Source organism: Mugil cephalus, chromosome 9 (genome assembly GCF_022458985.1).
Source record: "Mugil cephalus isolate CIBA_MC_2020 chromosome 9, CIBA_Mcephalus_1.1, whole genome shotgun sequence".
Taxonomy (NCBI): Eukaryota; Metazoa; Chordata; class Actinopteri; order Mugiliformes; family Mugilidae; genus Mugil; species Mugil cephalus.
In genome coordinates, this window is record NC_061778.1 from 3061799 (window position 1) to 3085016 (window position 23218).

The window sequence follows — 23218 nt, forward strand, 5'->3', positions numbered from 1 at the left end:
GTGGTGGATGTCGTGTCCCGAGTGCTGTGACTGAATAATAACTCAGTGTGGTGATAATGATCACAGAAGACGACAAAGGCCCCAGGAGGATAAAAAAAAAAAAAATCACAGGTCCAGTTGTGTAATGGCGTGTTTAGGATGGTTTCTGCCAGCCAGAAGGTTACAAAACAGAACAAATAATCTCTATTTTCCACCTATTCTCTCTGTGTCGCGTACAAAATGCACTGCTGCATGCAGCAACATGTCTAAGCATCGCTACGTGCACATGATACCTTCATGCCATGTATACCTATTACAGCTTTTTGATCTCATCCTGTCCTTCCTCTGACCTCTATAGATGATAAACTAAAACCAAAAAGAAAACCACTAAGCTCATATTTACACAAGTTAACATAAATTCTTGTTTTAAAACTACTGTTTTTTTTTTACATTTGGCGTAAGATAAGGCCTCTTGTTCCGGGAGCAGGTGAATGGTCTGTGTTTCTTAAAATGGACAAGAGTGGGTGAGCAAGGGTGGGACGGGGAAGGGTGGTGGGGGGAGTAATGTGGTGGTGGTGGTGGGGATATGGAGGACACCCTGTAGTTGCCATGGTGAGGTTACTAACACGAGTGGCTTGTGCTTGACCGAGGACAGAAATCATTGTGCCGCCCAGCTGCCGGCTGCACAGTTAATACCCTGCTCTGCTTCCAATAAAGACGTCTCTTCCACCAGCAGTGACACAAAATACAAATGTTTTTTCTACACTGCATTAAAATCAGGGCGTGTACTGGCACTTATTGTTAGTTAAAACGACTTTTTTTTGGAGTTAGATATCCAAAAGTCCCTCTGGTCCTGCAAGGTAGCGCAGCCATTATTACCCAGCAGATTCATAAAACGAGGCAGCATGTACCATGTATTTTGCCATAGCGCACATAAAACTCCAGCCAAATGCAACAACCCAAATCAATATGATAAAAGATCGACGTGATGATGATCGGGATTGGTTTGTGCGAGATATCTGCACAATATCCGAGCAGCAGATAGAGATTGAAGTGACGACATACCCTTTAAATAACCTTTAAACATAGGAGGGAAGTACTTTTTATTTTGCCAGCTGCCGGCTGTTGCTACAAACGGAAGCAGCTCTTTTGTTGGAGCTTTAAATACAAAAGCAGTGAGTAATAATTGAGGCTGCCGATTGGCGTTAAGGTAGGTGCCCTTGAGATAAAGGTGGGGTAACGCTGCACAGCTGCACTTTCTGGAGTCGTTATTGTGTTGAAAAGGACATTCGAGAGATTCACATTCACAATATTATCTGTGCAAAATGCTCCAAGAACACTTTAAAGTCTGCAATAACCCCCCCAGCTAGACGCTGCCGCACACACGCAGAAAAACACCAGCAGGACGAACCTGGCTAGCCTGACACAGCAGATTTTCCAATATCGGGCTGCCCACTGAGCCGTCTGTCAGTTACACTAAAGCGGAAACTGGACAGACCAGACAGGGTGGAGGGGGACAGGGAAGGTGATGGAGGGAGGGAGGGATGGATGCAGTGGAGGCATGGGTGCAGGGCAGGCTGGGTGTGGAAAGGGCTGGGTGGTCTTACATCAGATGCATTCATTATTGATCAGCTGAAGGGGGGGGGGGGGGCGAAGGCAGCGGTGGAGGTGAAAGTCTGGAAGGATTTTTAAGGCGTCTCATTGATTCAAATGTGTGCAATTTGCCTGCGTTTGAAATCAGACTCAGCACACAATCCACCACCCCCTCCTCCTCCTCTTCCTCCTCCACGCCTCCCATCCTTCATCCCTCTCCCCATGTCTGTCTCCCCCCATCTCAGCCTCCATCCCGGCCTGGTCTGTGTGTCCAATTGCAAACCCGTCCCAAATGAACTAGGGGAGATTAGTCTGTGTTGCCTTGCTTGATTGCAGCTGCTCTTTGCACATGGCACACTAATCTCAAGAAGGTTGAGATGGGGGGGTTACTGCGACCACTTTCTTCAGAAACACAATAAAACCTGAAGGTGACAAACACACACCCGCCTTGTCTTTTAATTATCTACTTACATGGTCCGGGTTTCTCTCGTTCCCAGGCAGTGCCGTGCGTAAAGACATGTTTCGTCCCTGAGTGCGTTTCGTTTGCGCCGTGCAGGAGAAAGATGAAAGTGTGGGTTTGTGTTCACAATGGGTCAAAAACAAAAAAACAAAAAAAAACAAAAAACAACCCCAGATTTAGCCCTGGCTGTCAGTCCCACCAGGCCCAGTGTATGGGAGAAAAATCAGACCTTCACTTCTTCTCATACAATCCTCATTGTCATTGAAGGCAGCACAGATCACCAAGACAGTGATCCAGCTTAAATATAAAAAACAAAAAAAACAAAAACAAAACAAAAAAAACAGTAAACTGGTTTACTACATCCACCTCATGTCTGTCTGCTGTTGTTGTTGGTACCAGCCCAGCCTCCACTGAAGGAAGAAAAAATAAAAAACACCCCCTCCACTTTGCTTCACACGTCCCCCCCCCCCAATCCCACCCAGATGTGATGATGCTACCCTATCATCTCTGTGTAAAAAACCGCCTGGGTCCTTTAACAAACAATAAAACAACAACAGCGGTCACCGGTTCACTTTCAAAAGCATCGTCTTCGGGTTAAAAGGGGAAGAAAACACAATCATTGAGGCTTCTTCTTCTTCTTCTTCTCTTTTTTTCTTCTGCTTCTTCTTCTTCTTCTTCTGCTGCTGCTAAATGGTCGATGAGAGGAAACAGTGGTGGGCTCCGAGTCTCCCTGTGACCAGTTGAAAGAGAAAAAGGGAGGAGGAGGTGGAGGAGGAGTAGTAGTCCCCCCCCTCTTTTAACGCTTCCCACGGACAAACAGCCCCACGAAAGAGAGTCAGGAACCGGTGGAAGAAGCCGAGAGATGTGTGTGTGTGTGTGCGGGGGCCTTGGGAAATAAATCAATGGCAAACTGTATTGAAGGAAAGCGGCGGATGTGCAGCCTCCCAGCCAGCCAGTCTCACCGCTCCAGTCCGCCCTTTAGCTCCTCTCATTCGGCTGCGAGTGGTGAATGAAAACACGTCGCCAACGTCCGGGGATGAAAGTCCGTCTCTTCCCGTGTCAGAAATATATAATTTGTCTTTTTTTTTCTTCTAACGACTGAGACGGTGGCGGACCGGGTTTAATCCTCCGCCTCCAAACACACAGTGACTAGAGAAAGAGTGGCGACTAGAGAGGGACGTCAACCCAGGGACGCGCATGCGCACACGCGCACCCTTTTCTCTCTCTCTCTCTCTCTCTCTCTCTCTCTCCTCGGTTTAGTCGTGCCGCCTTCAGGTGCGCCGCATAAAATCCGTCTTCCGGACACGTCCACCAACGTTCGTGAAATAAAGTCACATTTAGCTAATTTTATCTAATAATTCTTATCTAATGATTGTTATCTTAATTATTTTTAATGACTAAATTTCCTTAATTACACCTCAAGAAGAACAATGCCAGCTTTTCCTTTCTTCTAAAATATCATTATCGCCCCCTGGTGGCTAAATGTGGGCATTTTCCTGGGTCACATAATAATAACAATCATTATTAATATTATTATTGTTGTTGTTTATGGATATGTGTGCAGTATATTTAAAAATGTATATTCATATAGATATTAATGTAATGTATTTATTTTACATATTTATAGGACCGTTTATAAAGAATAAATATAAAATAAATGATACAAACTGAGGAATAGTTTTTTGGTTTACGATCACTATTTCTTTATTTTATATGTACAAATGTATTGTACATATTGCGTATGGTCATATTTATTGTGTATATAAACATGTACATATAGATCTATTTATGATTACACCAGATGTGCAAGGTGTCCTAAATGTTTTCCTCTGTAACTTTTTTCTAATGTTGCTGTGTCATCCTGAGTTTCTCCTGCTTCGGATCAATAAAGTTACATCTCAGTTAGCATCTTCCGTTTCAAAGATTCTTGTGGATGTCATTCAGGATATCATTCGTTCATATTTTTGTTTCCCAATCTCAAAGGAAAGTTCATAAGGAAGCTCTGTGAAATCTATCTGGGCAGGAGGCTGAAGTTTGTCCCCGAACAGAAACAGGACACTGCAGCTGGACAGTCCCATCTTAAGGGAAATGGAGATACAGCACCACTGCAAACTGTCTTTGAGGAGATAAGACTACTACCTCTAATGACATCTTCTTCAGCTCTCATAACCAGACCAGCCTCAAATTTAAATATGCGCATCACATACGATGACACATCCACCCATATCAGCTTAACTTGTAAACAGTTTCATGTTCCAAGTTCATATCAAAGTGAAACAAAACTTCATCTTTCCCACAGCATCAGAACTCAACACACTTCACCAACCCTTCCCCCCACGTTCTTAAAGGCACAATTACTCCATTCATACAGACGTGCACAAGCGTGTGTGTGTGTGTGTGTGTGTGTGTGTGTGTGTGTGTGTGTGTGTGTGTGTGTGTGTGTGTGAGACAGAGAGAGCGTCATTAATGCTTCAAGAAGTTTACGTAGACCTCCTACCAGGAAATCTGGCTTTGCCTCATTTGGGTTTGTTGGTTCAGCATCACAATTAATCCTATTTAAGACGACTGAACCAACACTTACTGACAATTTAACACGTTTATTAAACAACAAGACTAATTCCTGTTAACAGCAGCAACCCAGCGGTAATTATCACATCACATTTCTTCTCCATCTGGATTCATTCTGCAGAACTAAATCCTTATAAACTTTATTCGATATTATTCTGAGATTAAAGTCAGAATTCTTCTGACTTTTTCTCAGAATTATAAGACTAAAGTTAGAACTAAAGTAAAAATGCATTTGCTCTAATTAGATTTTTCCTCTTCCATATATATTGATTTGAACCTCACAATAAATTTCGCATTACTTTCATGTGCAGTAAATTGTGAACTTTTCCCATAGCACCTAAAAAACACGTGCATAGCATTGAACACATTGCAAATTTAAAGTCGTTACATGTGGATTAAACTGCATCCCAGAGTTTTGTTTTTGTTTTTTTTTGTTTTTTTTACTTGGTTCAAGTCCAGAGGTGAGTGCATGCTGGAGGATTCTTGAGCATCCAACAAACAGTGGATGGACTTTATCTTCCTTAAATCCTCTAATCTGTGCTCATCAGGTAGAAGGAGGATTTCTTCTTTCATCTGATTTTTAATCTGATCACAGCTGGAATGAGAGAAGAACCCAAAACCTCACGGACACAGTCGCCCTCCCCTGAAGATGTTTTAATGCCTTTTCATTTATTTATTTATTTTTTTATTTCATGTTTTGTACCTGCTGTCATGTTGATCGAAACAAAGCACCGACAGTAGAACATAAATCGTGTGGCCATCGTGTACAGCCACATCCACGTAGAGGACATTTCTTTGAATGATGCTAAAAGATAGAGAGGTGCACTCAAGCCTGAATTTAAACCCAGGATCTTTATAGAATATGAAAATGAAAACATACACCACAGGCCAAACGTTTGGAAGCAACTTCAAGTTTCTGTTTACAATACCCGTCTTAAAAAATAGCTGTGAGTTCTATGTATTTTTAAATGCTTTTACTGCATGATCAGGCTTTGCTTTTTATTGATATGAACCGTTTTCCTCAATTTACCTTCAGGTGTGCATTAATGTTACCAGAACATTGCTGAATAAATGTCAGCAAAATGAATGAAGAAGGGCTTAGTTTTAGGGTCGAGAACATTTGCAGGATACGACTTGATACACAGAAACTCTTGCATCAGACTTTAGTGCACCTAATAAACTGATAACGGAGAAAATAGTGATTTGTCTAAGGTATCTTTACATAACTACTGTTGGCATATCAATAAAACTGGAAGTCTTACCTGAACTGATCTGAACCTGTTGGACCGAATCCAGGGCCTCATCTTTCCTCCCCCTCCTACTTCCTGTTTATGACTGACACCTTCAGCGACCTTAACTCCCTCAGACTACAAGCGCTTCTTGGTTGCTTGCTGCTGCTGCTGCTGCTGCCGCTGCAACAAAACAGGTGAACGACACAAAAGCAGATTCACTGTCGTCCCTCAGAGAGCGGAGGCAGAGAAGGACATTGGCTGGAACACCAGGGGAATCAATGGTGGTGGAAAGGACAAGCGCAGGAGCGGTCCATATTTCCACGGATTGCAGAGCATGTACTGAACACAGTGTTACAGAGTGCACCGGCTTCATTAGCATCACTGTCCAGTCAGCTGTGTGTAAACCAATTAGAGAAAAAAACTACTGGATGTGGAACTGTCAATACTTCTAATGGGCTATGGAAAAGGAAGGGAGGTGGTGGGCGAGTCTGCCACTGTGTTGTTCTCTATGTGTGTGTGTGTGTGTGTGTGTGTGCAAAGCTGGATTGATCCAGCCAGCAGCTCACACCCACCCCGAGGGCATCGACACACAAACAAACACTTTTGCTCCTACTTTGCGAGGACCTTTGTGTAGCTAAAGTTTTTTTTTTTTTGTTTAGCAGTAAAAACTACATTTGTGGCCCCACCCTTCAACCGAACCTCAATCTAAACACAATGTTAACATTAAAACCAGCAAATCGTCTTCAAACTGAAGAAGCAAAGTCCGCATTTAAACACATCTCAGTAGTTTCTAAGACTGGGATACAACTACATTAATCAAACCCCGAAGATCTCCACGTGCTTTTATCTGTTAAACTCAAAAACATCATTGTTTTATTCATCTTACTTCGCAGAAGCTGGTGGACATAAGACATAAGACAATGTTTATTTATCCCTTGTATCAGAAAATACCTTGTCACAGTAGTGCAGAATGAGGGCTGGGAAATAAAGTAATGCTAAAAGATTGGAATATAATATAATTGCTAAGAAAGTAAACGTCGATATTGAGGTAGAATTAGATTATTGTGTAAAATGAATCCGTAAAAAGGACAAAATTGATTTATGAATGATTTGTTTTTGTTTTTTTAAGTAAATCTGTTCTTTGACTTGTGATTTTTAAGGCTCAAAGGCCTCAAATGGACTCTGTTTAAGGACATATAGAGCTTCAAATACCTTCAAACGTCCAGAGACAGAAGTAAAATGACTTTCTTAACCACCAACGCTGATTAAAGTATTAAAAAGAATTCTCACATAAATACAAAAACACATACATAACCTCCTCTTCTCTTCTTTGGCATGATGCCACTTGTAACAGTGTCGTCTCTGCTAATCCCCCCCCCACACACACACACACTTATTCCCACGATGCCATGAACTGTAATCTGGACGGGATTAAAGCCTGACCTACTGTACAGCAGACAGTCAAGCTCAGAGCCAGCTGATAACGTCACTGGGGCAGATTTAAAACGAAGCACGCAAACACCAAAAGTTTTCGAGGAAAGAGATGAAATCATCGATCCTCTTCAGTAAATAATATTAGTTCTGAAACATTTGATGCGACCGACTGAAAGAGCAGATTCTGCCTGGAGGAAAAAACAGGCTCAGTAGGTAATCGATTAACTAATCAATTTGTTGCAACTAACCCTGTTGGAGCTGAACATTAAGAAGAAAATGAAAATGAAAGTGTGTCGTCTGAAAACCTTCCTCTATAAAATGAGTTTATGGTGCCATCTGTTGGTAAAGCAGAGAGGGTAATTAATGATGCATTGGAACATCATCAGGGTGATATATGAAGCCCAAACCCAGACTAAGTTCTTCATTTGTAGTTTTAATTCATTGATTAAAACAAAACAATTCAATATAAACACAAACATTCAGAAATCTGAATGAAAGGGAGCAGAAAGAAGAATAATCTTATAAAATCTGCCCCTTTACTCCAAGAATCAATTTACAAAGAACCGAAATTAAAAAAACAAAAACACAATAAGCAGCAAAATAATGATAATAATAAAATGAAATGAAATGAAACAAGTATCAGCCTTAGTTCCCTTAGTTCTTAGTTCCCAAGATACAATTCCATCATGAAATGTTTGCAGACCTTCCATGACTACACAGCGGGTAGGACAATTAAACTAATATGTTATATTTCCTTAACATACTGGCTTTAATTGTTCTTTTAAATGAAATTTTGATTTGGTTTCTTTGCTCAGATTGTTCCATAAACTGGTTCCTTACACAGAAACACAGCATTCTGTAAGTTTAGTCCTGAATCTTGTTTTGTTTTTTGTTTTTTTTCTTTTTTTGTAAAAGAACTCTGTTCCTTTTAAGTTTTAGTTGCTTTATCTTTTTCAAATCTTTTCTGAATGTTGATTGGTAACGTTTGAAACATAATTTGCAGAATACTGTAATTTAATAATTCTTGAAATTCCAACAATTTCAGCTGATGGAATACATGGATTTGTGGATCTCTGTATTTTTTTCTTTCAGATTTTTACCTGTTATCATGATGCGAGTAAGTTTTATGTTAAAATTGCATTTTTAAACTAACTACAATGACTTAGAAAAGCAAAATGAGGCATTGTATCTGTCAGCCACTGAAAGTTTGAACATCTTAAGGCCTTTTAAATTGCAGAGGCAATTTAAGGACCTAACCTAAGCAACATAGTTTATATCATAGTTTATTTAATCACCTCCAGGTTACAACAGAAGAGGAGGTTAAAGTGAGTCTCAGCCGCTCTACTGATGTACCCCAAGGTTGCATTCTCGGACAGGTTCTATTCAGTCTCTCAAGTTTGCCCAAATGTTAATCTGCAACTTTATGCTGATGATACAGTACTCTATATGTCCATGCAAATACAAAACAAGAAGCTGCTGCACTGTTTTCAGCAGCACTGGAACCTGTATCTCACTGGCTTAATCAATCTTGTTTGTACCTTGACACTAAAAACAGTTTGCATGTTCTTTCAGCAGAGGGCGATCAACCATCTGTAGCAGTCAATGGAGAGAGACTTGATGTGGTAGAAAAGTTTTAATATCTTAGAGTGGTCTCAAGTCTCTCTTTTATATAACAAAAACTAAATGTATTGCCTTCTGCCCTTCTGTTGATGAGAAATGATCTTGAACCACACATATTGATGACATAGTTCTTAAAATGGGTACAGCCGTTTCAGTAATTTAAAGATCATGATTCAGATTCAGTAATCATGTTCATAATGTTCATAACCATCACACGGGGCAGGTTGTGAGGGGTTTACTTGTTGTGCCTCCTGTTTAAATCAAGCTCAATGCAAACAACCGTCTTATAAAGAGTCACATCTTGATGGAATAAGTCCCCAGATAATGTCAGAAGCATAGATTCTCCGAGTGTTATAAGTGATTTTGTCATTGTTATTGTAACTGTTATTGGTTTATTCAAAATTTTTTTGTCCGATATTATTATTATTATTGTTGTTGTTGTTGTTGTTGATATTATTATATGGCTGTTATATGTATCATATTATATTGTTTGAAAGTTCACCTTCATTTCATGTGTGTTTGATTATTTTATGCATTTAGGACTTGAAAATGAGACGGACACCTTTAAATATTTGATAACTGTCTAGATCAAGAATATTATACTTTTTCAGGACATCACAATAATGAAAGTGAAGAGGTTTCCTGTCTAAAACTTTAACTGCCTTCTTAAGAGCAAGTCTATTCAGGACTCATTCAGGTTCTTGGCCCATTAATGTTCTTTTTTTTTTTATAATTGTGATGTTTTTCACAATATTGTCTGTTTTGTCTGTGTCTGGTTCTGTAATTGTCTATTGTATGATTGTTGTTTTAAAGTCTTCTGTGTCTGTGTTGTGTAGCTAACATGGAACTTTATACTGATAACTAACGCAAAAGTGTTGATTAATGTGCATTGTCCTAATTCAATAAACTAACAACAACTGAGAGCGCTTACTTTGCTAAAATAAGGTTTAGAACTTAGAAAAATAACCATCAAACTATTCATCTCAAGTTCAAAAACAAACAGACATTTTATTTCTCTACAGGCCACTTATTGTTACAAACTCCTTCTTCCTTCTGACCAAATATGTCGCTGACACTTAGAAACTCCCTGAATCTGTAAGTGTGCACTGGGGATTTTTCATTCTAGATGTGCTGTGCTGCACTTTTCACAGGAGACTTGGACCCCCCATGCAACTACGCTGCTGCTTTCAAAGTATTTCAAAGAACACCTATTGTATTACATAACCACATCTTCCTCTTGCGGCAGATGAATGTATGAGAATTGCAGAGCAACCAGTTCACAGTCTGAGTCCTCCCAGTCTTAACGAATCTTCTGACTCCGCGTTCTCATCATTGGTAAGTTTTAATTTAAAGGAAATACAAAGCTAAAGATTATAGAACCTGATTTGAACTCATCTTCCACACTTCAGTTTACATTGAAGTTTATAAGAGATTCCACACGAATTTACTTTTTTTTTTTTTGGATTTTTAACTGAGTAAGCCTTCATTTGTTTCCTCCTGGAGTCGACCATGTTGACAGTTTTGACTCTGGCCTCCCTGAGTCTCGTGGTGTGGGCGTCTGATGTCTGCCCTCCATCCTGCCTGTGTCTCCACAACATGACCAGTGTTGAATGTCAGGCCAAAGGACTGAAGCAGATCCCCGAGCTGCTGCCGGACTGCACCAAATATCTGTACCTCTCATACAACAACATACAGGAAGTACCCGAACGTGGGCTGGATGAGCTGCTGGTATGAAACACACCTGTGACCTGTGAGGTTTCTGTAAATATGCTGCATCTACCCACTGTTTTACAATATATACCTTTGTAAAAAAGTTTGGTAGTGTGGTAATGTAAAGTGGTGGAAAAAAAGTTTTCAGACATCTTTAAAATTTTACTCAAATATTATTTCCTGTTGCACTGGGTTTCTAAATGTGTTTTGCAGAGGGGAGTATTGTTAGTTGACATGTGGTCGTACATCCCATCACTTCTTACCTACTGCGGTTAGCTAGGCTAGTTAGCTTGTGTCTTCTTGTTGGTTGCTAGTTGCTAGCTGGCTGCTAGCCTGGTAGCCTGTTAGCCTGGTTCTTCAGTTGGACTCAGCTTCTAAGTGTGTTTTGCCTCAGATCTTGGCACAATTGGATTGTAAAATCTCATCCTGTGTAATAATGAATGCATGAAATATTTGTGGGAAAATCTTTTCACAAACAAATACAGATTATTTTGTTTTATTGTTTCCAAGAAAAACTAACAAAACTAAATTCTTGACAGTTTCAATGTGTCATTTCTCAGCATTGTTGGTATCAATGTCAACAAATAACAGAGAATGTGTTCAAAACTGAACAAAAAATAAATAAACAATCACATCATCAAATTAATATTCAGTCAGTAGAGCTCTTGTCCCCTTTTTCTTGAATTACTACTTTTAATTCTTCTAAATTCTTTGGTTTACTCTTTGAAACAGACCTATTGATAATCCACCACAGATTTTCAGTGGCTATGCTCCTGCAGCCAGGTTCTACTGGCCCTGGATGTGTGGATGTTAAGGGGCTTTATCTTGTTGAAACATCCCGTTTCGACCTCAAACGGCCACATGATGCTGCCTCCACCATGTTTGACAGTAGCTACTCTCCATGCTGGAGATGATGCTTGGCCTGGTCTTCTGCGTAGCCTCACATTAGCAGGAGGAAGATAAAGCTTCTTGTGTTCTTGGGGCTAATCTCTGTCTCTCTTTGATCAGGGGCTTTTTGACAGCCTTGTAGGGCCTTAAGCCATGATCTAAAAGTCGACCACGTACAGTGTAGGTGAAGCACTGGACGCCAGTTTGGTTTGATCACTGCTGTTGGAGCTCCTGTGATGTCATTTGGTAGTTTTCCCTGCAGATGTGGATCAGGATGAGGTCATTTCTTGCTGAAGAAATCGTCAGACGCCCAGATCTTGGTTTGTCTTCCAAGCTGTTGGTTCGTTTGTATTTCTGCAGAGTGGATCCACCTGCATCTGCACTTCCTGGTGATCTGGAGGCAGCTGAACCCTTCCCGGCTGAGAATCTGTATCTTCAGGCGTGTTTCCTGCGTTAGGCTCCTCGTTTTAGCCATTTTTGTGTCTTTCAAGTTTCAAATGTACTTTCTTTATATAGACACGAAGCACGGCAACAGAAAAATGACCCAATACTCAAATTTCTTGTGTATTTTTATGGAACCAATCAATTTTAAGTTTTCAATGGCTGTTTTAGGATTCGTTTAGTGTTTTGTCTGTGACTGTACTAAAAGAAATTGCACTTGAAGACCTAAGAGTGATTCATAAGGGGTGTCCGAAAACCTTTTTTCCACCACTGTACAGTTGAGTCTATGAGGAGTAAACATGAAAGACTTTTAACAAGTGTACTCTTCTTCCTGGTTGTCCTGCAGATCCTGGATCTGACCAGAAATAAGCTAAACGTCTTCCTGTCTGTCAACAAAGTCTGGCCCAGGATGAAGAATCTGTCCACTCTCTTCCTACGTGATAACGGCCTCAAGTCCCTACATCCTGCTCAGTTCATGAACTGCCCAGCTCTCACCATACTTGACCTGAAGGAGAACCAGATCGAACATCTGCCGGCCGGATTCCTCCGCGGGTTAGACAATTTGAAGACACTGTTCCTGAACTTTAACAAGATTCAAACAGTGCAGGTTGGCGGACTGGAGGGAGCGCTCGCCCTCACCGACCTCCACCTCAGCCATAACTGGATAACTCAGATAGAGGACGGTGTTTTCGTGAACTCCACAGAGTTAAAGAAACTAGTTCTGTCCAAAAACAGGATCAAAAGCGTCAGCGAGGCTGGTTTCAGAGGAGCGACGGCTCTTCAACACCTCGACCTGGCAGATAACGTGCTGGAGAAAGTTCCAGCTGAGGCTCTGAAGGACGTTAATAGGCTCAAGATTCTCCATCTACAGAGGAACAATCTCATCAGGATTCGAGAGGACAGCTTCTCCTCACTGGGTCACTTAGTCCATCTGGACCTGGCCCACAACAAGCTGACCACTCTGTCTGACGGATCGCTGAGAGGCCTGACCAATCTGACTGAACTGGACCTCAGTCGAAACCTCATAGATTCTCTTCCCTCAGGTGCTTTCGCTGACCTGATCAGCCTGGAGTTACTCGATTTGTACGGGAACAAGCTGACATCTCTACCCCCGGACGTTTTCGCTGAGTTAACCCGACTGAAAGAGCTGGTGCTGGGCAGCAATCGGATCTCAGCGTTACCAGATGGGGTGTTTGATTCACTTTGCAAACTCATTGATTTGCAGCTGTCTAACAACCTCATTGTGGAGCTCCGTCCGGCCGTGTTCACCGAGCTGAAGTCTCTACAGAACCTGTATCTGGAGAACAATGCTATGACCCACATCCCTAAGAGCCTTTTCCACGAGATGAGCGAGCTCAGGGAGATACACCTTGATGACAACCGCATCACGTCTCTACATTCGTCTGTCTTCCACGGTTTAGATAAACTAAACTTACTGAGACTCTCCGGGAATCGTATTTCCTCTGTGCACTCGCACCAGTTCAAGAATCTCACTGCTTTAAAAGAGTTAAGACTTGACAAAAACCTCATAGTTGAACTTCCCACAAACGTGTTCAGTGGTTCCAGAAACCTCGTAACACTGGACGTGAGCGACAATCAAATCTCAGAGCTGTCCGTTCATCATTTCTCAAACCTGCACCGCCTCAAAGAGCTCAGGCTGAACTTCAACCAGCTTCACAGCGTCCCCCTCCCCGTCTTTCACTCCCTCCACAACCTCCGCAAACTTCTGCTTAAGAACAACAGCCTGGACGGTTTACACCCTCACCTCTTCGTCCGGCTGTCAAAACTCACAGAACTCAACTTGGACGGCAACAAGCTGGCTCGCCTGCATCCTCACGCCTTTCTCGGACTGACAAACCTCCAGAGACTGAGCTTGAAGTCCAACCAGCTCAGGGCGGTGGAGAGTGGGACTTTGGAGCCTTTGACAAACCTAAGCGTTGTCTATCTGTCGGGGAATTTGTGGGACTGCACCTGTGTAGATATTCTGTACATCAGCAACTGGGTCAACACGCACGGAGACAAGCTGGGCGACCAGCCCACCTGTTTCTCCACTTTATCGTCAAGCTCCTCTTTCTCACCCGTTACTGAGGGTGTACAACTGTCACAGCCAGCTCTGACTCCTCTGTCACTGGATGATTGTGTTAAAAGTGCCACGAGTGGTTTGCATTCGTTTCCTCTGAAAATGCAGACTCTGCTTACCCTGTCTCTCACAGCTGTCTCCCTGCCATGGCAGCCTTTGAAGTGGTTTGGTTTGGTTCTCTAGAACCTTGTGTTGCATTTTGTTGCTCTTTGTGCAAGCATTGCTTCTGGTTTTAACATGTCATCATTCCAGGCTTTTTTGTAAAAAAACTAAACAAAACAAAAAAAAAACATCAAAAAACTGCTGTTCATGAACATTTTGGAGCTTCATTCATGGTCTGGGTCTCTTTTGAAAGCAGAGACTCTGATGTTTCTATCACAAAAGAAGAATCACTCCAAGTGGTTTTCTTCTTGAGTAATCAAAGTTGGCACACAGTTAAAAAAATACTGTTGGGTTTGAAAAAATGTGTTGGTTGAATCCCTATAATGATTTTTATCAATGAAATCAGAAGCAAATGACACATTTCATGCAGCATTTCACTCAGACACAGCTCTGATTGGTTCAAGAAGCTACTGCTGAATGTTAAAGGGTTTTAAAGTATTTCTATATAAACTACAGGCCAAACGTTTGGAAGCAGCTTCAAGTTTCTTTTCACAAAGCCTTTCTTAAAAACCAGCATGAGTTCTGTGTATTTTGTATTTACTACATGATCACACTTTGCTTTTATTGATATGAACCAGTTTCCTCAATTTACCTTTAGGTGAACATTAATGTTACCAGAAAAGAAGAAGGGCTTAGTTTTATGGTCGAGAAGATTTGCAAGAGTCACAACTTCAGTGCATTAGTAAAAAAACAAAAGCAAATCACAGTTTGCATTATTCACTTTAACTCTTTGTCTTTTGAGAGTCTGCAGACAAATATCTGTTGTGGAATTAATGCCTTGTATATGTCATGATGTTGTTAAAGCCAGAGGAGGTCACTATAAAGAACGAAAAACTCAAATACCTGATAATTATAGTAAAAATGTCTTCTGATAAGTTACTCTTTATATAATAATCATTTATTTTGATGCAAAGTATACAACTATGATCCTTTACGTATAAATTGCGGGTTGCTTCCAAACGTTTGGCCTGTAGTGGATGCAAGAGCTATGAACTGAAATAATGAGAATTTGCATAGAAATGCAAGCAAATAAGAAGGTTATTGCTTATTTAGCACAAATAAGTCATAGAGTTCAGATGAAACATTGATGTAAAACAAACTAGTTCATAAATAACTTGAAAACAATTCAGGTTTGTGAATGCGTTGGACTTTGACGACAAAATAATCATCTGAATTTTAAGTCGTCTGTGCAGCTTCCAGTGAAATAAATAAAAGGAAACACACAATTTAAAGTTGATTTGTTTTATCTGTTTGTGTCACAGTCACAAAGTCGAAATATCACATAAACTCTCCACAAGAGAATAGTACAGATGCAACAGTCTTACAAAACTAGTGTTTTTTTCCGTTACGTTCAATCGGTTCTTCATATGCACACAAGGCAACTTAACTACTTTTCAGGAGAGAGCTCTTTAATTTACACCATCATAAATACCAGTCACATCCTGAAAGAGGCAACGTACAATAACTAAAAAAAAAAAACAATGAACAGCTGCCCACAGAACACTTCCAAACTTAATGTGTGTTCATGCTTCCTCTGTGAAAGCGCGTTCTGAAAGAAGTAAAACTTTGTTGTAAACTTTTATATCAGTTTGACACAATGACCAGTCCTTTTCTTTCCTGTCCTTGTTAATGAGTTCAGAAATTTAAAAAAATATATTTTGTCTTCACATTCGTACACAAAACAAGTGATTAGTCGGTCTATAAGGGGCCAGTTTAGAAAGAAAAAGTTTCCTCCAGAGATGTCACAACACTCTGGTCTCTTTTCAAACATTATTATCTGTCTCACCCTTTTTTTTTCCCCCACAACCCCGGATCAGAATCTGCCTCCACCTAAACCACTTTCACTGCAAATCCACTCATTTCTTCCCCGACACTTTAACGAGGGAAGCGTCCTCCCCCCCGCGCAGCCTCCGGGTCAGATGACAAGATTATATGTAGAAACACTTGTGGTCCTTGAGGTTCCTCAGGTAGGAGAAACTCTTCCCGCACTTGTCGCACATGAACTGCTTCTCGCCGGTGTGGATCTGCTGATGGGCCTTCAGGCTGTTGCCCTGGTTGAAGCTGCGTCCGCACGTGTCGCAGCTGAACGGCTTCTCCCCCGTGTGGATCCGCTGGTGTCGGTTCAAGTTGCCCGTGTTGCTGAAACATTTCCCGCACGTGTCGCAGCTGAACGGTTTCTCCCCCGTGTGGACCACCTTTGGAACAGAGGTTTGAAGGTGCGGTCAACACAGACGCACTTACAAACTCCAACCTTATAACCACAACACGCAAACAGCAGCGGTGGGAAGGAGTCATCCGTAGGCCTGCAGAAGTAAACTATAAATTATGTAACCTCACTCCTATGCACACTTAAACCACCAGGAACAAAAACAAAGGCTAAGATTCACTCGCTTTAGTATTGTGTGATTGTTTGATGTCACATCCCAACTCCATCTTCGAGAAAACACTAAAAATGCAACTCCTGTCAACGTATATTTAACTTACTGATTATATTAGATTTGTTATATTAGACTAGTAAAATGTAACCAGGCCAAATATCTTGTGTTATTTGTGGGAAACCAGGCCCCCTATTAAATGCTTTAAATACCTTCATTGGGGTGCCCCCATTATACACTTTTTTTTTTTATTATTCTTAATTTAAATTATGGGCAGAGCATAAATAATGAACGTTATAAATAACGTAAATATGCCAGATTGTAGCTGAGGCTAGTTTCCATCTGTTGCCCTTAAGGCATTGCTCATAAAAACACGAGAAAGAAATACATAGAAGAAAATGTAGAAAATACCCAAAAATATTAACTTAGCAATAAATACACAAACGATTTTAGTGGGAGAAACAAATACAAGGAGGTAAAAAAGTGTATTAATTCATTAGTGACCAAGACAGGAAAGGAGAAATAGCCAAGACCCAGACATGAGACTATTACTGGCTGGTTCCATGGTTCCAGGGTTTAAAGGATTCTTTGTAAAAAATGTATCTCATGTAAATAGTGGTGTGATATAAACTAAAACTAAAGTTTGCAAACGTACCTGATGTGATGTGAGGCTGAGGAACATGCAACCAGTGACACTGGTGACGTGGAACTGTTAACTTTTATATCGATACGTCTGAAAAACCACCTCATGAAGTGTTTTAGCTTTAGATATTTGAGAGGTTTTTTGGAAATGGAGGCGTTTCTTTTACCAGTTTTTATTGTGATATTTAGGTTTTGCACATTTCTCGGGGGAAGGAAGCAATAGCCGGTAAGTGTACTCACCTACAAACACCAACCTTACCACCAAAACCGAATAAGCATCAAATAAGCAAACCTACCTGATGTGATTTGAGGCTGAGGAACATGCAACCAGTGACACTGGTGATGGGGAACTGTTAACTTTTTTATCGATACGTCTGAAAAACCACCTCATGAGAGCGTCCAAGTGTTTTAGCTTTAGATATTTGAGAGTTTTTTTGGAAATGGAGGCTTTTCTATTACCATTTTTTTAATTGCGATATTTAGGTTTTGCACATTTCTCGGGGGAAGGAAGCAATAGCTGGGAAGTGTGCTCACCTACAAACACCAACCTTATAACTCAAATCAAATAAGTTGCAAACCTACCTGATGTGATTTGAGGCTGCTCTGCTGCGTAAACATGCGACCGCAGATGTCGCAGGAGAACGGCCTCTCCCCGCTGTGCGTCTTCATGTGAATCTTCAGGTAGCTGGACGACTTGAAGCTCTTCCCGCAGAGGCCGCAGCTGTGGGGCCGGTCCACCGAGTGCTGCTGCTGGTGCGAGCGGAGGTCGGTGATGGAGCTGAGGCGCTGGTCGCAGAGCACGCACACGCAGGGGATGGTCGCCGCGTGCGTCTGCAGGTGTTTGCGCAGGGAGTCGACGCAGGCCGAATCCGCGCCGCACGCCACGCAGGCCAGCGACTTGTCGTCCAGGTGCGACGTCTTCTGGTGCATCTTCAGCGAGCTCTTCTGGATGAAGCACTTGCCGCAGGTCTCGCAGCTGAAGGGGCGCTCGCCCGTGTGTATCCGCTGGTGGCCTTTCAGAGTGTCGGCCTGGTTGAAGCTCTTGCCGCAGGTGTCGCACCGGAACGGCTTCTCGCCCGTGTGTATGCGCAGGTGGCGCTGCAGGTTGCCTTGTATTGTGAAGCTCTTGTTGCAGTACTGGCAGTTGTAGGCGCGCTCTCCCGTGTGGACAATCTGGTGCATTTTCAGGCCGTGCGCCCGGTAGAAGCTCTTGCCGCACTGGTCGCAGCAAAACGGCCGGACGTCGGCGTGGAGGCGCTGGTGATTCCTGAGGAGCTGCTTCAGGGTGAAACCTTTCCCGCAGACGTCACAGGTGTACGGTCTCTCTCCTGTGTAGGAAAACAAGCAGAACCGTGAGCGACGTTTATATGCTCCTTTAAAAAAACATTTAACCACACTACAGGCCAAGAGTTTGGAAGCAAGTTTCTGTTTACAATGCCTTTCTTAAAAACAGCTGAGAGTTCTGTGTGTTCTGGGATGTATTTACTGCATGATCACACTTTGCTTTTATTGATATGAACCATTTTCCTTCAGGTGAACATTAATGTTACCAGAAAGTTGCTGAATAAATGTCAGCAAAAGGAAAGAAGAAGGGCTTAGGTTAAGGGTCGAGAAGATTTGCAAGAGTCACAACTTGAGTGCAAAAGTTGAAAAACAAGTTGTTCACTTATTCATTTTTGAGAGAATGCCTTGTATATGCCATGCTGCTGTTATCGCCAGAGGAGGTTACTTTGAAGGAAAAAAAACTCAAATACCTGCTAATTATAGTAAAATGTCTTCTGATAAGTTACTCTTTATTTTGATGCAAAGTTATACCAATGAAACTATGATCTTTCATGTACAAATTCGATTTTGCCTCCAATCTTTTTGGCCTGTAGTGTGAGTCTTAAGTCTTTCTTTCAGTAAAAAGTTACCAATTTGTGGTAAACAGGGCTTGATTTTGGCAAAAACTTGCAACCTTAGCAGCACTGATGGGGTGATGGGTGTGGACAGCTCAACTAAACTTGTTTCCTCATGTTTGTAAAGACTCAAACATGTGGCAGAGAGAAGATGAACGCTCACCCGTGTGAAGTAACATGTGAGCGTTGAGGCTCCGCTGGAAGGAGAAGCCTCGTCCACACTGAGGGCAGTGGAACTGCTTGTCAGCGTTCGTGCTGTGGACGACCTGGTGGGCTTTGAGCTGCAGCAGCTTGGTGAAGGTTTTCCTGCAGTGTTTGCAGCTCAGCTCCTTCTGGCTCTGACTCTCCTTCCTCGCTCGGACCCGAGGCAGCTTGGGCTTTAAAACGCGTTTGGATCTGGTGGTGGTGGTGTATCCCGGGTCGGCCTCATCTGGATCCTCTGGCTCCAACTGAGAGAAGACAAATGACCCATAAATTAATTCATTTCCCGTTTGACACATTTATTATTTGTTTGCAGCTGTGGTGAGTGGACCAATGTTTGAACGGGACAAAAAACAAATGTAGTGTAGTATGTTCATATTTTTATATTATCTAAAGCAGTGGTTCCCAACCCTTTTATCCTTTTATTTTGGAAGCAGTGATTTCTTTAGGTTGGGAACCACTGGTAAGAATCAAACCTACCTGGTAGTCTGGGTCATCGTCCTCATGGTGGCTGGGATCTCTGTTCTGAGCAGAATCAGAAGACATCGGGTCAGATAATCCCTCCAACCCTTCCTCTTTTATTAAAACTGGATGGACGCTGTCCTGAGAGCAAGACAAACATACAAAGATATGAGGAGAACTACGTTCACTTTCTGGTTCTATGTTCTGGTGCGTGTCATGTTACAGCAAACACAAACACCCTGTTCTGTCTTTACCTCATAGGTTCTGCCTTTCCACAGGTGAATTATAGGAGATCTCTGCACTCCAGTATCACCTGTAGCTACAAACACAGAGATGTCGTTCATTAGTATGACTGTTTTCTTCCTGATCAAGTACAAAAGGAGGGTGTGCACGTGACGTCACAGCAAGCGGAAGTCTCCATGGTTACGGCCGCTGAGTGACAAAAACTGTGACGGTTGCACATGGAGATTAGCATTAGCTTGAATCATAGGCTTTAATAGCGTCTAAATTTTATTTATTTATTTTTTTTAATGAAGGAGAGCTCTTGTGCGATTTGAAAATAAGTCTGAGATATATTTTATATTTTTACGGATATCTGCCAAAGAAAAGAGAAGTAAATGTATCGCTGCATTATGAAGTAACAACCGGAATCCAGACACAGAAACCTGGGGTTGTGGTTCACATTTAGTGTCAGGTAATATTAATTTATGCTGTATTTTTAGATGAAGTCCTACCTGAAGTTACTTTATTAGTTATTTTCTGGGGGGCTGTATTTCCTTTTGACGCTACAGTATCGTATAGCTAACGTTACTTCTCAGTAAAGCTCTTAGCATTAGCATCTTTTATTTAGCGACATTTATCATAACTGAAATTACCTAAAACTAACTGAAACTGAGGCCAATCCACTTTTCCTAATCCATACAAACTCGTGTGTGTCATTGTCGAGTCCAATTGTCCTTAATTTGATCTGATAATCCACATTTTTCCCGGTGTTTCTCGCTGTATTTACTGATACGTTTCCCCATGTTTTTGCCACTCAGGGGGGCGTGGCCTCAGGCGGAAGTGACGTCACACGTATACCCTCTATTAGTCATTAAGCAGCGTATAACGAGCAAAAACACAAGCATATACAAAAGAGTGCAAAAATGTATTATTTACAAGAGATTTACACTAAGCTTTTGTCTGTATAGACAGACACTAAAAAACACAATATAAAGTCAAAAAGAAATGAAAAATCTGTATTTTACCATCTTTAAAAAAATATTCAGTTTGTTATAAGCAACAAACTCATATCCGCTCATTAAACAGATGACTACCATCAGTAGGAAGTAAGTTAGCTTACCTAAGCATAAAACAGGGAAAATTAGATTTTAGGTTTAATAAAAACATATTATTTAAAGCTTTCTTTGGTCACGGTGACAGTTTGACCTCCTCACCTCTGAGATTCTTCCTCCCTGATCTCTGGCCTCTCTGAGCCGTCTCTACTCCGCCTCCCTCCATCAGCTCCTCCACCTCGTCCTGGCCTCCTCCGCCGCCCTCCAGCACCAGCTTCAGCTTCAGCTCCGCCTCTGCCACCTCCAGCCTCCTCCTCAGGTCATCGATCTGCGCCACACCCTGCGTCACCTCCACAACCAAGACACACACTCTCAACGGAAAGTACTCGAATTTAAAGATTCCTCAGAAAAAACAAACGTGTGACGGTACGTGTGTCGTACTTCGAGTCGCAGCAGAGAGGAACACTCCTGGAACAGCTGGCAGATCTTCTCCACAGCTTCTTGAGCCAGAGACGTCATGAAGACGCTCAGCTGGATCACCTGAAAGAATTAATGCATTAATAATAGAATGAACTGATTAGATACAGTTTGAGAAGTGGAAATATAATCAGATTAATACAATAGTTCTGTAAAAAGAGTTTGTTTTTTAGTTAAGGAGAATGTAATTGAACAAAATATGGTGATTACCTTGTTCAGTTCATTTATTTACTTTAAGTATTATTATTAAAAGTCACAGAAGATAAAGAGAAAATTAAAAATGTGTATTTGTTCTTTCCTCATTACAAACAAAGTTTAACCCATTCAGTAATGAACCCTCCTGTTACGTTCAAATTTACCAACACTTTTCATCCTTTAGCAAATTTAAACCTCCAAAAAATAATTACAATCAAAACATCACCCGTGTTAATGTGTCAGGTGCTTTATGTTTGTTTGTTGATGGCCTAAATAGCTCTTTATATAAAACCAACCCCACCACACACGCACACACACACATATATATATAGAAATATGGAGGGTTAAGTAAAAGTTAAATAAGCACCCGCATTAAAATGAAGTCAAATGTGCAAATACTTCACGTACTTTGCTCTAGCGTTCCCCGTGTTTGCTTTACATTTGGTATGTTATTATGTCACATTGTTGGGTTTTGTTTTATTTTTACCATTTTATCTGTAGAAAAAGCATATTTAAATGGATCTGAAACAGTTCCACTAAACTAATAGTACATCAAAAGCAAACAGCAAGGACATTATCTTCTTCTGGTATAAATAATTAACAAATTAATTGCAATTAAGTGAATCTCCTCTGCAAATTATCTGCAGCTGTTTGTGGATCAGCTGATGAATGAACCGATTAAACAGCTGATGAATAAACTGATCAAACAGCTGATGAATGAACTGATTAAACAGCTGATGAATGAACTGATTAAACAGCTGGAAACCTGCGGCTGAGACGCTTCTAGATATACAGCAGATAGATAACCCCTCCCTGAGATCCAAGTCAAAATGGCGTCCACAGAGGGTTTCTAGTGAACTTGTTGTTCCTGGTTCATGAAGCAGCCTCTCATGTTTAAATCCAGTTTAGTCTGAATAAAAGACTGAACATAAAAGACTCTCAGTATCGGCCCCTGGGCTCAGTCATAGTCTGGACGCTGACCTCAGTAGCAAGCTAGTTTTTCTATTTCTATGATCAGCTGATTGTCTAGACGAGCAGGGAGGAGGAGGAGGAGGATGATGAGAACCGGGACCAGAACCTGACCCGGCTCAGTTGTACCTTCTCATCTGCAGAGCCAGCACATGATGAAGAGTCTCCTGTTGAATCACAGCCGCCGAGAAGTTTGCTTATTTCAGTCATCGCCGCGCTGACCATTATCTCCAGGATGGAGCAGACCTGCGTCTCCACCTGGGACATGATCGAGAACCAACGCGTTCTCCACCCACTCCAAACCTTTAGTTGGGGGAAAGGAACCGCTTTGGTTTGGTGCTACAATATTTGTCGTTGTGGTGAAAAAATAAAAAAAACTCGTGCCGCTCTCGGTCTTTCCTCTGCTTCCTGATTCACGCTCTTCAAAATAAAAGCCTAACTCCAGTTCTCACCGTCGTCTCAACACATCGCCGTCTCCTCAGATTGGATTAAAGTCTCGTTCTTCGTGAGAAATAGTGCCACATTGTACTTCAAAGACATCAGTCTGTCTGTGCTAGT

The 23218-nt window shown here is 41.5% G+C and overlaps 3 protein-coding genes across 10 annotated transcripts in view; 1 reads left to right on the forward strand and 2 right to left on the reverse strand.

The window, feature by feature from the left end:
* mark4b (MAP/microtubule affinity-regulating kinase 4b) overlaps positions 1-5993 on the reverse strand; it is a 53751-nt gene extending 47758 nt beyond the window's left edge. For 3 of the 7 annotated variants that reach the window (XM_047594000.1, XM_047594005.1, XM_047594004.1), the window contains exon 1: positions 2044-3220. In XM_047594000.1, coding sequence (XP_047449956.1) covers positions 2044-2091 — 48 coding nt within the window. In that variant the 5' untranslated portion in view covers positions 2092-3220. Of the gene's footprint in view, positions 1-2043; positions 3221-5862 lie in introns of those variants that run through there. The other 4 variants (XM_047594002.1, XM_047594003.1, XM_047594006.1 and 1 more) reach the window with 2 other exon arrangements.
* A 4402-nt stretch (positions 5994-10395) lies between these two features.
* Positions 10396-14427, forward strand: si:dkey-182i3.11 (insulin-like growth factor-binding protein complex acid labile subunit). The gene is made up of 2 exons (XM_047594681.1): positions 10396-10614; positions 12272-14427. The coding sequence occupies exons 1-2, from the start codon at positions 10396-10398 to the stop codon at positions 14186-14188; spliced, it is 2136 nt and encodes a 711-aa protein (XP_047450637.1). The 3' UTR covers positions 14189-14427.
* Positions 14428-15393: 966 nt separating this feature from the next.
* LOC125013001 (gastrula zinc finger protein XlCGF26.1-like) lies at positions 15394-23109 on the reverse strand. 2 transcript variants are annotated; one of them, XM_047593252.1, is made up of 8 exons: positions 22790-23109; positions 21461-21559; positions 21182-21368; positions 20000-20064; positions 19764-19808; positions 19246-19531; positions 17767-18512; positions 15394-16362 (listed from the first exon to the last, which is right to left on the reverse strand). In XM_047593252.1, the coding sequence occupies exons 1-8, from the start codon at positions 22925-22927 to the stop codon at positions 16096-16098; spliced, it is 1833 nt and encodes a 610-aa protein (XP_047449208.1). In that variant the 5' UTR covers positions 22928-23109; the 3' UTR covers positions 15394-16095. The 2 variants fall into 2 exon arrangements, with proteins under 2 accessions (XP_047449208.1, XP_047449207.1); XM_047593251.1 differs by having other exon boundaries at positions 19764-19886; positions 22790-23106.
* Positions 23110-23218: the final 109 nt, after the last annotated feature.